The 15,901-nt window shown below is 29.9% G+C and overlaps 1 protein-coding gene across 1 annotated transcript; it reads right to left on the bottom strand.

Annotated features, from left to right (window-relative positions):
• Nucleotides 1–11,422: 11,422 nt before the first annotated feature.
• Nucleotides 11,423–15,556, bottom strand: LOC121206152 (uncharacterized). The gene is made up of 4 exons (XM_041076480.1): nucleotides 15,409–15,556; nucleotides 14,334–15,092; nucleotides 13,882–14,102; nucleotides 11,423–12,782 (listed from the first exon to the last, which is right to left on the bottom strand). Exons 2-4 carry the CDS (start codon nucleotides 14,419–14,421, stop codon nucleotides 11,946–11,948), a joined length of 1,146 nt encoding a protein of 381 aa, XP_040932414.1. The 5' UTR covers nucleotides 14,422–15,092; nucleotides 15,409–15,556; the 3' UTR covers nucleotides 11,423–11,945.
• Nucleotides 15,557–15,901: the final 345 nt, after the last annotated feature.

Genomic DNA, 15,901 nt, shown 5'->3' with positions numbered 1-15,901 from the left:
GTAAAAAAAAGAACATTTAAATTATGTTAATATTATGACATTTCAATAAAAATATAAGCAAATAATATTATTAATATTTTGGTGTATGAAATATAAATTTTAAACAATTAATATGAAGTTTTTGTAAAATTTAATTTAAATATATAAACTATATTTTAAATATTAAAAAAAAGTCATTATAAATTCAAATATATAATTTTATACTAGATTTTGTCACACAAAAAATTATATAACAAATTTAAAAAATAAGAAAATCGATATAATAGCAAAAAATATTTTAATTGAAGGGGTAAAGTAAAATTTTAAAAATAATAATATTTTAAGTTTGAATTTTAAGTATTTTTCTAGATTTATACAAAAAAATAAATTACCCTCAAAATAATATCTATTACTTTAAAAATGAGGGGTTTTTTTTTGTAAATTTATTATTGAATTAGTGATGATATTAATTCAATAAAACACTTAAATAAATAAAGTATTTTTAAATTATGTATGTTATGTTAATATAAAAACAGCCTTGATCTCTGGAATAAACACAACCTTCGTAGCATTTATCCCATTAAGCAATTTCCCCTCTTCTATCACATGTCCCAAAAACTATGAACCATATAAATATTGGACCCCATTTGCAAGACAGCCATGTAATTTTCTTCCTCGGTGACATTCATCTCTTCGGAAACCAGAGCTGGTATTGGACAGTTCAAAATAATTTTATATTATGAGATATATAAGTTTTTGTGAGACAAATAGACAATGGATTTCAGGTTTTTTGAATTTTATATTTTTAGAATCTCTTTAGAATTTGTATTTTTTCATTTAAATTTATTTTTGGATTTTTTTGTAATTTTTTAAATTTTAGCTTTTTTTAAAAAAAATTCTTTATTTTTTGTAAATTATTTTACATTTTATTTTTCCATGATTTTTAAAAATTTTAATGATATATAAATATAATATTTTATAGTTTTAAAAACTTTCATAAATATTTTATTTTTCTGATACTTTTAAATTTCTTATACATTTTTTATTTCCAAAATTTTATTTTTTAAAACCAAAAATATTTATATATTTTTAAAATATTTATTTACCTACTTATCAATGTGACATTTGTGCCTTGAGTAAAAATCTTAATAATTATTGAAGTGTATAATGTTTAGGAAGTAAAAGTATGGATGTGGTCCACAAATGCATAAGTACTAGTATTGACTAATTGAGCAAAGTTTGAATACCAAAATTTACATTAATCCAATTTTGAATTAAAATTTTAAATAAATTCGCAAAACTTATAACTACCTTTGTCATATTTATATTTATATTTATATTTAAAGCATCGTTAATAGTTACAAAAGTAAACAATACCCGTACCTTTAAAAATAAATATTGTTAAGTTATAAACCCTTTAAAAATTTTATTTACTATTACATGACTAAATTACTTAAATAGACCCATTTTCAAGCAAATTTATAGAAATGGGCCGATTCCAGCATTATTTATCGGAAATGACTGTTTTGGTAAAACGCGCCTACGTGGCCACGTTTAAAGGGGAAAGTGACAGCAAAGCATTCGTCCCTAAGGGAGCATTTTTTGCCACGTTAGCAAAATGCGTCCACGTCAGCACGTTTTGCTGACATGACAAAAAACGCTCTCTTAGGGGCACTTTTTACTCGCAGATTTTCAACCCCAAATGGCTAAATTTTTTTGACTGTCGGGGAGGGTTCCAACGATAAAATAAAATAAAAATAAAAATAAAAAACCCCTTCCCCTCCTATTATTTTCACAAAAAAATCTTAACAATTTAGCAAAAATTCTCTACAATTTCTCCCTAAAGCTCTCAAATTTCTTATTAAATTTCTCAAAGATCTTAATAATTAGTTATTTACTTTTATTTTTTCCTAAATTAGTATTATATTTTATAATTTCAAAAATATTTAATCGTGTTAGCAATGATCGAGGAATTAATTTGTCTTGATCATAAACATATCTCCGTCAAACAAATAAAAATGATAACGTTTTATTTTAAAATTTGAATATTATTTAATATTTTTTTCATTTATGTAATTTTAATTAACTTGTATTTTATAATTTTTTATAACAGTCTGTAGATTGGGTGTTACAATGTTATATTCGTAACATGTCTAGTCCGCCATTTTTATTTGATGGGTGACAAGTTTGGCATCAAAATTGGGTGACGCCAACAAATAAAGCAAAAATTGGATGTTGCTTATCACTACTACAATCATGGGTTTGGTTTCGCTTTCCATTTTTATGTCCTCGAGTAAACCACCCTTATACATTTCCACTTATAAAAAGGTAAAATTTTTATTTGATTTTACAATTATTCCATTGATTTAAAATAAATTTTTATGCTGAAAATTTATTTAGTTAGATGGAACCATTCGGCAAGTTATACTGGAATACCTATTGCTCTTAAAGATATACAACTTCTATTAGACCAATGTCGGAAGTGCAAGTAAGTATTAAAAAATATATATATACATAAAATAGTTGTTTCATATTTAGTATTTAGTATTATGTATATAACTAATATTTTTATCCCGTTCATATAATTTCAATGGACATCATACGAGGATCCGACAATACGGGCAGTAATTCCGGAAGAATTCTTTCAAAATCTGAACATTTGACATGTTAAGGTCCTATTGGTAAACTATGTTATTGTCGAAATGCACCAGACGAATAGTGTGTTGCGGTAATTTGGATTCCGACAACATATTCTTGAGGAACTTGAGGTGCTCGATGAATAGCACAAAATCAACTTACGGCTAACGAATATGAATTGGCCAGTATACTAATCAGAATATATCAAAATTTGGGAAAACTAATTTGATCATATACCTGACTGTGAACTGGTTATCGTCCCAGAGTTAGTGTGTATCCCGGATTGCATGCCATGGTTTAGGATCCATGGCAAATCATATTTACTGTCGAAAGAGCAGATGCGTTGACAAATCTGTGTAGAAAGGGAACAATAGGGCCCTTTAAATCTAAGGAGAAAGGATGATAGTATGGGCCCATCAACAACAATAGCACAATCACCGGGCCCATCAATAGTGCCTACACAATCACCGGGCCTAATACCTCAACCTACAACACCTCCATCACAGCCCCTCCAGATTATGCCAGGTGCGTATCCTAGTCCTTATATGTATCCTAACCCATATATGTTTCCCTTTTCCAGTCCTATGCCAGGTTGGAATGCATGGCCCGGTGCATCTCCTTTTCCGATGACTCCGACTTAACCGATGATATGTAGGCTATCGTATTCAGAAGGATTGCACGAGGTACCGTCGGGAAACTCATCTCATTACCATTCCCCATCACCTTATGGGATTTATACACATCCGCCGTGGGTGATGCAAACACCTCCACACTCTTTATTCTATCAAGGTGAGTTATTCTCTCAACACTCATAACCGGAGCAACCACAACCCAAGCTAGAGTAACCAATGAGGAATCTAGAGCGTAATCGTCGTCCATCCCCATGTGACACTTATTTTGACCAGCATATACATTGATTTTTTTAATATATTTGTAGAAACTGTTCCTATATTTGTTTCATTTAATAAAAAGAAGTTTTTTTTTAATATTTTAATAGTAAATTAATTTTTTTATTTTATAAGTTTAATAAAATATAAGTTCTTTTGAATAATGCAGAATAGAAATAATGCAACATCGTTTCATTATAACAATTATCAACTATTTCAGTTTGGACATGATCGAATTGTATAACTTGGGTTGCTACACCATCCATGCAACTTCTGTTGGTTCGTTTTTTTCCCGGATATCCATATTATTACGTATTCTACTTGAGCAAGGTCAACCTTTTGGTTTGTAACGCAATTCTTTATCCAGTAACAACTTAAATGGAGCAAGTTATACAGACGACCACTTACGTTCATTTGGGACCAATGGGAATACGTGTCTCCACATATTTTACATGTTTTCTATTTTGTACACTTCGTCGACATATCTCATTGGATCCAAACGAAGATTTTGACAAGCTGTAATTGCATGAGCGCATAAATAACGAAGCGCGTCAAACGTCCCAGAGTTGCAAGTCCTATTTTTCAGGTGAACACGATATTGCCTGTCAGTAATATATTGGCTCGGTCTATCAAACTCCGTCACACGAAAGCATAGGTTGTCTCAATCGTGACATACAGTGTGCATCGTGTTGGCCCGCATCTTGGCCTTGTTAATTTCTTGCAATACCTTCCGGAACAATACCTGGCCTCACTGCATTTAGCCTTTATAACTCGCTGTCTGCTTTGAAAATGGTGCCGTTAAACGAAAATATATCTCTCGCACAACCAAGGTTATCAACAAATGACGCGTTCATTTTAGAACAAAATTTATGCATTTAACGAGGTTTGTGGTCATATAACCATATCGTAGGCCACTGTTGTATGCTTGTGTCCACTATTCAAATGGTATGTTACAGAGGTAGTCTGCGCCTTGCTCATTAACTGAACGCAAATTCCCCAACATTTCATGAAAATGGTCCTTATTGATCTCGTACCCTGTCAATATAAGTTGATAGCGAAAATTGCATACCAATATTCCATTCAGAATAAATTGAATATTACAACCGAAAGCATATTAATAGAGATTAAATACTCATGTTGGTCACTTACTTTCGTTCAGTCATAGACTGATATTGCCTGTAGTAGTTGGACGCAACGTGCTTTAGACAATACCGATGGGTGTCCGGTCCCATAGGCTTTCATGTCGCTCAATTGTGGCTAGTATTCTAGTGTCCTGATCTGATATAACGCAGATATCAGGTTAGGGGCATACATGCCTCTTTAACCTAGAAAAAAAGAAATCTTAGTCATCAGTTAACTCCCCCGGTGTTATTGCAAACGCAATTGGAAGGATTCTCCCACTGCCATTCTGTGTCACAGCTAGCAATAGCCGATGGGTATATCTACTATACATAAATGTACCGTCAATTTGTACCGATGGCTTGCAATACACAAATGTATCCCGACATTGCTTAAAGCTCCAGAACAGATGTTTGAACACTTGGCATCCATGGAGCAATCGTTCGTTGTAGTACGCAAGGTCTGTTGTATAACCTGGGACGTACCTCTCCAGCATCTGACACCATTGCCAATCCTCATTGTATGAAGCGTCCCACCCACTACGCATCTTTTCCAACTCTTTTTGCTTAGCTATCCAAGCCTTGTGGTAAGAGGGCATGTACCTCATTTGGCTACGAATATTGACAATTATACATGATATAGAAATCCTGGGATCCACCTTCAAAATCGATAGTGTTAAGCTAGCTATCATGCCTGAATCCATATTGGGATAATCTTGTGAAACACCTGTCAGCGAAGTACATTAAATAATGTAACATTAAGTAATAACATTATTATTCAAAACCCTAAACACTCAGTGACACTGTACCGGCAACGCAGGTATGTGGACCTTTGTACTTTTTTATATCCCACAAGCCTGTCTTTTTTCCTTAAAGAAGCTATTATTTTCCAAGAAAATGTACTATCTTGCACTGTACACTTGGCCTCAAACTTTTCGAATTTGGATTTAACCACGTTGTAGTTCAAAGCATCAACAAAACTATCCTTACTGGAAAACTCCTTACCAACTTCCAAATCACCCGAATCTAATGTCGAACCTGTACGATCACGCGTTTTGTATGGTAGATCTAGAAACTCCGACGTATCATCTGCCGATATATCAACATTATGCATGTGGGCTGGAATTAAGTACACCCTGAATCGCAGATCTTTTTCTTCTTCATTTTAACCCCCTTCAACATCTTCAAGTTCGAATGGAATAGGCTCCGGTTCAGAAAATAATGCAACTTCTGCACTATCGAGGCTGGGCTCTCGATGTGGGTCCACATCGGACTCATCATTCAACCCACCATCATCTGCAACGTACGAGGTGCCCTCGGTGATGGATGTCGTAAGGAGTACATCATTCATTCTTGTGGACGTTTCGTAACGTCCCCAATCATATATGGATTGCCAACCACTAGAAGTTGATGTCGTTCCCCAATACGTATCTTAGCATCGAACATCGACCCACTGATGTGCATGTCTCATCCACTAATCAAGTGTCGTGCAGGAGTTGTGTTTTCCATACTGCCACCAAACACGGGCGCTTTTGTGTTCTGCCTCCCACTAACGGGGTGTTGGCTAGGGGTCGTGTATTTATCTCGAATAACAGTTGATGTTGAAGTCGCAAATGTTTCATTTGGTGATGAAAATTGAACATATAACTCAAGATAGGGTGATCCACTAGCGAGATGAGTCTGCACCATTGCCTCAAAGTTAGGAACACCTTTGATATCAAATGAGTCATATGTCACGGGATCAATCGAAGCATAAAATCGATACTTAATAAAAGAAACCCTACTTGGCGTCGTTCCGAAGATTTTGCGCCTAATTCTTTTACGAAATTCTGCAAAATCTATACTCTGGTTAAAAGCCATTTGCGCTATGTTCTCTGATAAAAAAATGACGCCGTTCTTGGTGTCACAGACCTCACCATCATAGTAAATAATAGCACTAATACAGTCACTCATCTTTAATTTCTATTCTGCTTAGCCTCTCTAATTTTTCTTGCTAAAACTTATGTAACTTGAGAATGATATTTGCCTCGTTTATAGCCTAAGGCCAAGCATGAATTGCTGTAGAAAAAGAGCGTTCACGTGGGAGCTTTTTTCTGTATTTTTGCTGACATTGCATCTTTCTTGAACCGTTTTTGATACTATTTATTCAGATACATCTTCTAAAAATTATTTTTTCAAAAACTATTGTAGCAAAAGAGTGTCCACGTGGGAGCTTTTTTCTTTATTTTTGCTGACATTACATCCTACTTGAAGCGTTTTTGACACTATTTGTTCAGAAACGTTCTCTCAAAATTATTTTTTCAGGAACTATTGTAGCAAAAGAGTGTCTACGTGGGAGCTTTTTTTTGTATTTTTGCTGACAGTACATCCTGCTTGAAGTGTTTTTGACACTATTTGTTCAGAAACGTCTTCTCAAAATTATTTTTTCAGAGTAAAAATAGTCAATTTTGTTAAAAAATAAACACAATGTTATTTTTTTTAAAAAAACTAAACCCTAATTTAATTTATTTAAAACCCTAAAACCCTAATTTACTCAATCTATTTAAAAAACATAAGCCCTAATTTGCTAACCCAGAACCTTAATTTAATTTACTTTAAACCCTAACTTAATTTATTTAAAGCCTTAGAGCCCTAATTTACTTAATCTATTTAAAAAATAAAAGCCCTAATTTGATAAATCCAAACCCCTAATTTAAACCCTAACTTAATTTATTTAAAACCTTATAACCCTAATTTAATTAATTTTAACTAAAACACATAAACCCTAATTTGATAAACCCAAAACCCTAATTTAATTTATTTTAAACACTAAATTTATTTAAAATCCTAAAACCCTAATTTAATTAATTTTAACCAAAAAATATAAACCCTAATTTAATAAACTCAAAACGCTAATTTAATCTATTTTAAACTCTAACTTAATTTATTTAAAACCTTAAAACCCTAATTAACTTAATCTATTTATAAAAATAAATCCTAATTTAATAACCCTAATTTAATTTATTTTAAACATTAACTTAATTTATTTAAAATCCTAGAATCCTAATTTACTTAATTTGTTTAAAACTATAAACCCTAAGTCCTAAATTATTTAAAAACAATTAACCCTAATTTATTTTTTTTATAAAATAATAGTAAATCCTGATTTATTTTTAAAAACTACTAAAACTTTTTAAACCCTAACCTATTTTAACAAAAACCTAAACCCTAAACCTAACTTATTTTTACCAAAATCCTAACCCTAAAAAACTATAGGGATTAAACATGCAAATATCCCTAACATAAAAACACGGAGCAAATCGCTCCATTGAGGAAGCTTTTTTGCCACGTTGGCAAAACGCTTCCACGTAAGCACGTTTTTGGCTGACGTGGCGAAAAACACTTCCTCAAGTGAGCGATTTCCTGGCTTTTTCCCCCTAAAACGCTGCCACGTAGGCGCGTTTTTTGTAAAAAGCAGCCCTTTTCGGTAAATAATGGTGTAATCGGGCCATTTTCGTAAATATGCATGAAAAAAAACCTTTTTAAGTAATTTAGTCCTTTTACATATCTATAATTTTTACAGTTAACATATGCAAGAATCATAGACCCCTTGGTTATATGAAAATCATTTTAGATTTTTTCAAAATACTAACAATTCAAATCAAAAATTTTCACTATTCTCAAAATTTAATAATTTCATTCAAGTTTTTTTTAACATAAATTTAATTTTATTCATATAAAATTTCATAATTTTATCTTAATCCTAACTTGTAATTCTCATTCTCAACTCTATATATTTATATAGTTATAAAGTCGACTTAAATATTAGTTTAATTGGTATTACTGGTATTACAAGTTGTAATTTTATGTGAACTAAGGCAAGTAAATCCTCCATAGGTAGGAATCTCAATGTGTTCTTTTTATCTTCTAAAGGAATACCTGATAAGTGATGAAGGGTTTTTTTGTCATTATGAAACTATGGTTATAGTTTTGATCTCTATTATACTCATATTTTGTATTTCAATTTGACATAATTTATTCTTCTATTTTTATAATGACATAAATTAGTCCAAAATAATTAATATTTTTAATTGTTCTGTTTAAAATACTAATGAAATTTCCTTAAAAATATATTTCTAACACACAAAAATTTGGGTACAATAAGTTAGAATAGATATTTTTAAGAAAAAAATTTGTCTTCACATTTAAACTACTAATGATATTATAAAAATATAGGAACCAAATTATATCAAATTAAAGTGTAGATACTAAATCCTAAATTAAACATAGTATAGGGACCATAACCATAATTGATCTAAAACAATCTATTGTCATTTGTTTTTATTATAAAAAAGTTTAATAATTTTAAAAAAATATTTTTAATTAAGGGTCCGTTTGTTTACATGTAAAAGGTTTTTCAGAAAATATTTTTTTCATCCTGTGTTTGTTTCACATAAAACAAATTGGTCAACGGAAAATAACTTACAAGTTAATGTAAAATAAGCCATTTTTCTTATAAAATCACTTATCCTTTTGAAGAGCGTAAGTCAATTTCCAGAAAAGAACTCCTCTATAGATAATTTTATTTTTATATAAAATTAACTTAAATTAAGCTTAATATTATTATATTGATAATAAATTTTATTTTTTAAATATTTAAAATTATTGAAATATTATATTTTTCAATATTATTAAACATACATATTTAATTATTTATATTTAGTCATTTAATAAATTATTAGTATAATAAATATAATTTATTATTTAATAAATTATTTAATATTTCAATTTTATTTTGATAATAAATTTTAAAAATAATATTATTCTCATATTGTTGAAAATATTCAGTATTAATTTTTTAATAATAAATATTTATTACAATTATAAATATATTAATAATAAATGTTTTGTATTATAAATATTAAAATATGTCATAAGTCTATGTACACGTCACAAATTTATAATTTAGTCTTTGTACTTTTAGTTTCAAGAATTTAGTCCCTTTACTTTTCAAATTTGAAAATCAAGTCCAATTTTTAACATTGTTATTTTTTTTTCAATTTTGTTGATGTTACATTTTTAAATAAAAATATTCACTTGGTAGTCATATAATTAAAAAATGACGTTGTAATGAACCTGAATTTAACATAATATTTTTCATATATGCAAAAACAATGTAAAATATAAATTTATAGATAAAAATAAATTCAATTAAACAATGAAAAAAATAAGAAAATCTCAAATGTATGTATATTTCATTGAAAACAACTTTTATGAAATATTTTTAAGAAATTTACCAAAAAATAGAAAATATTTTACACAGATTGATCTAAACACCAAAAAATATTAGCTTTTCCAGAAAAGTAAATCATTTTTCAGAAATCATTTTTCGAAAGTTATTTTCTGTGAAACAAACAAACATAAGTTTTTTTATTAATAAAGAAACACGTTCAATGATTATAATTAGTTTGATAATTATATATTGAAAATTTAATAATTATCTAATAAATAAGGGTAAACTACATAATTGGTCATTAACTTTCATAAGTTTTTATTTTGGGCATCGAAAATAAATAAAAAAATGTAAATTGAGCATTGCCATTAACATATGTTTTTATTTTAGTTACTTAACTTTAATAAGTTCTCATTTTGATCATTCGTCATTAATTCAATGTTATACGCTCATTTTAGTCATTCAAATTTAGTAAATTTTCATTTTGGTCATTCATTTTTATCTTTTAAAAAATTAATTTAATTTTTTAAAATTAAATTTAATTTTTCTATAGAAGGGAAAAACTCAGGGTTTTATAGGGAATTACCTAAGTTTTTATAGGAAAAACTTGAATTTTTATGGGGAAACTATTTTATCTTTTGAATTCTTTATTATTTTCATTTTTAGAATTAGTTTTAATTTTTTCCAATGAAATTAAGAAAAAAAAGAAGAGATTTTACACAGAATTGCTAAGTTTTTAAAAGAGTATCCAATTTATCTTTTTAATTTTTTCCCTTTTCAGAATTAATTTTTTTTTTCCAATAAGAGGAAAAAATCGGGGGTTTACAGAAAATGACCTGGATTTTTACAGGTAAAAGTCATTTTCTCTTTTCAATTTCCTTTATTATTTTCCATTTTTAATTAATTTTTAGTTTTTTTTCCAATAAAAAGAGAAAAACCTAGGTTTGTTCAAAAAAGTTGGGTTTCCTTAGGGAGAAAGAGAATTGAGCTATAGGAAAAAATTTGGGTTTTATCTCTATAGTTGAATAATTCAATTTCATCTAAAAAATTTAGATTTTTTTGGAAAAAATAAAATTATTTTTTAAAAGTAAATGAGTGGCAAGAATGAAAACTTATTAAAATTGAGTAACTAAAATGAGTGTACAATAACATTGAATTAATGAGATTGTCCAAAATGAAAACCTATTAAAATTGGGTAATTAAAATGAAAACTTATCCGTCGTTAATTTAATGGTGTACACTCATTTTAGTCACTCAATTTTAATAAATTTTCATTTTGGTAATTCATTTTTATCATTTTTAAAAAAATCAATTTTATTTTTTTAGAATTAAATTTAGCTTTTCTATAAAAAGAAAAAACTTAGGGTTTTATAAGGAATTACCTAAGTTTTTATAGGAAAAACTTGGATTTTTACAGATAAAACTATTTTATTTTTTAATTCTTTATTTTTTTCATTTTTAAATTAGTTTTAATTTTTTTCCAATGAGATTTTACACAGGATTGTCTAAATTTTTATAAGAAAAATCAATTTATCTTTTTATAAGAAAAAATGTGTACAATAATATTGAATTAATGGGGTTGACCAAAATAAAAACTTATTAAAATTGGGTAATTAAAATGAAAATGATTGTTAACAACTTAATTTACAATTTTTTTTATATTTTATACCTAAAATAAAAAACTTATAAAAATTGACTAACCATAACTTTTAGGATAAATAACTATAATATCTCAACATCCCTTCCATCCTCCTCCTCTATTAATATCTCAACATGGCTTCCATCCACCTCCTCTATCTCAATATCTCTTCCGTCAACCTCATCGGGTATGTTCCAATCAAACCTTAAGGAAAGAAAGATGTAAAGGGGCAGGACAGCAACATTCAAAATCGCCAACATGAGTAAGTACTTGTCCAATTGACACTCGTCAATGGTGTCGCCGAACCAGTCTGGTGCAAGCAAAACAGCAAGCCCACTTAAGAAACACCTAATTACCGTCAAACTTTGATTGAATAGGACAACAAAATACTGTTTGAATTTAGGCACACGGTCATAAAAGAAATCTGTTAGCCCCTCAACAACAAGTCCATTGGCAATTCCTAACAAGCCAAACTAAGGAGCTAACCATAGTATTGTCATTGGAATATCTTTGTTGTCATTAGGGTTTTTCTTGATTAGATCCGATCTCCGGTGCTCCACTAACCAAGCACTTAACAAGGAACCAAAACCAATCGCCATCCCAACACCCATTCTCCAATATCTAGCACCACGTTGCATGGCTTTTTCACTGCTCCAAAACTTCCTTATTAGATACTTGGTCGACATGGATACTAAAAAGCTTATGAATTGTTTAAACACGTAGAGTGAGTTCACGGGAACTTTATTAAATGAATGTAGAGAAATCCTGGGATTAATTCTGGTATCCAATCTATCACTTTGAAGTATGAAAATGGAGAAACCCGCAACTTCCACTAGACAATAAGGGATGAATAAAAGCCAATGAGGGATCAATTTCACAAGCCCCCTCGCTTCTTTCAATCGAGAAATAGCGGTTCGTCGTGTTGGAGGTATGTGTAGGTAAAATCGTTTGCCACAGATGAAAAGTGCGTAAGCCACCGCCACCTCGATGAATGAAATCATGATCGTTTGCTTCCAACTAAGGCTTGATGCGAACGTCCAACATATGAACTGTCCAAGAAAGCCGGCACCATTAGACCATAAACTAGCACGACCCTCTACAATATCCCAGTAATCTTCGTTCTGTTGTCTTTCCGACTTTGTCTTATCAACAACAATAGTTTCTTCTATAAAATGCTGACGTAAAAATTCTTTTAAAGAAACTTGCTTTCCGGCTAAGCCAACCAATACTACCGGTAGAGCTATGTAAAGCATTTGATTGCTCATTTGTTGGGATCGAAGCAAACTAGAAAGCCATAATATCAGTAATCCCTACAAAAATAATGCCATTTTATTTTTTATTTTTATATATTGTTATAAAAAATGAATTCTATTTTTATTTAATTTGGTAATTAATTTTTATGATGAAAATTTTATAGTTAAATTAGTTATAAAAGTATTTTTTAAAAATTTAAAAATTAATATCTCAATTAAAATCGAATTGGACGAACTTGATAGTTACAATAAGATTTCATTCTTAAACAAAATCTAATTTTTGATTTATTTCATTTATTCCAATACCAGAAAAGAGGATACCTATTACACCATAATTTTGAATTAAAAAAGAGATTTCAAGAAATGACAGACGTATAAAATTGAATTCAGTTTGATTCTTTTGATGTTAATAAAAAAGAGAGGATAAGATGACGCTTCATATGATGATAGGTGGAAAGCTGTATTTTCTTCCTCCGTTCTAAAGTCATGTTTTGAAAACCATTACATCTCATTTGCGGCTTTTTGTCTCACTGTATGTAATCATCAATAAAGTTAATTATGATTGATATTTAATTCAATTTTGATTCAGATTCTAAAACTAGAAAGTAATTATAAATTTTTTTACAACAAATTTGAACCAAACTATTATTGTCAAGCATAAAAAATTAGGTTGCTATATTGATACTACCGTTACTCTTAAAGTATTTCTTTTAAGTTTTAATCGTTTTATTTCCACTGATTTAAATATGAAAGAGCACTTAAAAAATTTAAAATATTTTTTTTATTTTCATACCTTTTTAAATAATTTTTATAATTTTTTAAAATTTAAAAATTAATTAATTATTAACATGATATTTTGTGGCAATTCACGTACATACCACAATTCCATTCATTTTTAAGTTATTTGGTAAATATTACAAATTTATAAGTTAAAAAAAGTAAAAATTTGAATAAAAAATTAGAATAATTTTTGTTTTGTAAAATTGAAGGATCAAATAATTTATTATACCTATATTATAAGTGTATTTGGCAAACCCAAAAACCCGAGGAAACCAGAGATCACATTGAGCCCATCACTTGAGAGATAGCCGTGAAGGTTTAAGTTAATAAAAAGTAATTTTTAAAAGAAAGTTAATAAAAAGTAGTAATTACTTACGAAGATCAAACATGGCAAGGTGAGGATAATGACTCGGAAATCACCGAGACGATCAGTTGCAAGGTGGTGAATGAGAATGGCCAGAAATTGTTGTATGCCATCCATAGCTGCTGCATAGGCTATAACTCCCCCAATAGATAAGTTCTCCAGGGAGTCGATGATGTAGGATATCAGGAATGCTTTAAACGCGTTCTCTATAAATGATTTGCTGAATATCAAACCTATCATTATTAATTTCAGATTAACTCAAAAAGTAAATTGTCAATCATGAAGTGCTAATTCTAATTCCATGTTCTATAGTGATGCAACTATGGGTGCATTTGTGCTATTCTGCTCAATGGATTTTAATATTGTAATAGTAATTTAAATTCATTTTAAGGTTTAAACTTCGGTTATTAGAGTAGTTACAGGGGCTAATATATGATAAATGGGATATAGGAGGATATAGTTACCGCTGATGAATATGGCGGCCTTGGAGAACCGAATGTAAGAGGACGCCCATTTCCATGAGCTGGATATACAGTGCTTAAAGTTGGCCATTTGTCACAGTGAAGACGATGATGTGATGTTGGGAATGGGGATTAATTTATGTATGGTTCAGCATTTCCTATCCTGGTAACAATTATAACATAGATAACCAAGTGTTGATAACTTTGCTTCACCCCAGAGAATGGAATTGTCCTTTACTTTTTGCGTCCTCTTCTTCCACTGCGCAGTTGACGTATTCCCCGTAATACACGATGAAATTATATCATTCATGAGTAATGATGGGAGAATAATAAGAAAATATCTGTTCACATGCCTCTTTTAATTTATATTAGTATGATTTCCACCACGTTTTGCATCAAATTAAATTATATTTTCGAGTTATATTATTAAGTAAAATTTTAAATATTAAAATATGTTTTAAGTTTATATATATTTTTTTGTAAATTTAAAATTTAAAATTTTTTTGGATGGACAATGTGTTTATCTACTGTGTAATAGCCCAATTTTACCCGCACTTTTAATAAAATTAAGTAGCCCAAGTTCCTATAGGCCAAAAAGGCCCAAGAACCTAAAACAATTCAAAAACCCTAAGGTTTCTAAATCTCCTTTGTGCCGTACTCCCTCCATGTGCGCCCTCAGCACGTACACCACCCAAGACTCGGCTCTGCCTGCGACCTTGCACCAAGATGACAAAACATGCCTTCGTTGACTCCTTCTATGAGCTGCAAACGTAGCAAAGAAAGTAAAGCAGCAAAAAGCAGAGAAAGCAAATAGAAACAGAGCAGAAAGCAGACCAACAGTAGCAAATAAAATCAAAAGAAAAACTAATATTTTGTAATATTCATTGGCTATAAAGGCCATTCCAAAACCAATGTATGAAAGTAGGAATATATACAAAAAGGCAGAGAATTTGAAGTAAATACAAAGATCAAAAGGTGTTTTTGATATCTTTTCTATTTTTTATACGGTTTTTTTTCACTTGCATTTAAAAAAAAAAGAAAAACAACAAAATATAAAAGGGCGGGAGAAGGGTCTCACCTGCTGTTCGTCACTGTCAAGGACGACCTCCGGCGCTCCAAAGACTCCTTTCGCGGTTTCTTTTCTTTCTTGTTTTTAAGAAAAGGTATAAATCTAGGTCGGGTTTCCTTTTTTTTTCTTTCTAAAAAAAGAACATAAAAACGACGCCGTTTTGGCTGACCTGCGAGTTGACCTGACCCAGAGCTAGGATCCGCTTGTTTTTAAGCATATGGGATATTTTCACCTTTAGTCCTTCCGATTTTTTATAGTTTTGCAATTAAAATTTTACTTATTTCTGATTTGACCCTATGATTTATTTCGATTTCATTTTTGTCCATATTTAAACGACGCCGTTTTGGAGGGCGAGGATTATTTCCCCTTTGGTCCCTCCTTGTTATTCGCGCATTTAATGTGGTCCTTTTTCTTTTTATTTATTTTAGATTTACCCTGAACTTCTATTTTAAGTTCAATTTAGTCCTTTTTAGTTATTTTTGCTATTTTATTATTAAAATTA

This window comes from Gossypium hirsutum, chromosome A09, assembly GCF_007990345.1.
Source record: "Gossypium hirsutum isolate 1008001.06 chromosome A09, Gossypium_hirsutum_v2.1, whole genome shotgun sequence".
In the NCBI taxonomy this organism is placed as follows: Eukaryota; Viridiplantae; Streptophyta; class Magnoliopsida; order Malvales; family Malvaceae; genus Gossypium; species Gossypium hirsutum.
This window is presented reverse-complemented; position numbering and strand designations above follow the sequence as displayed.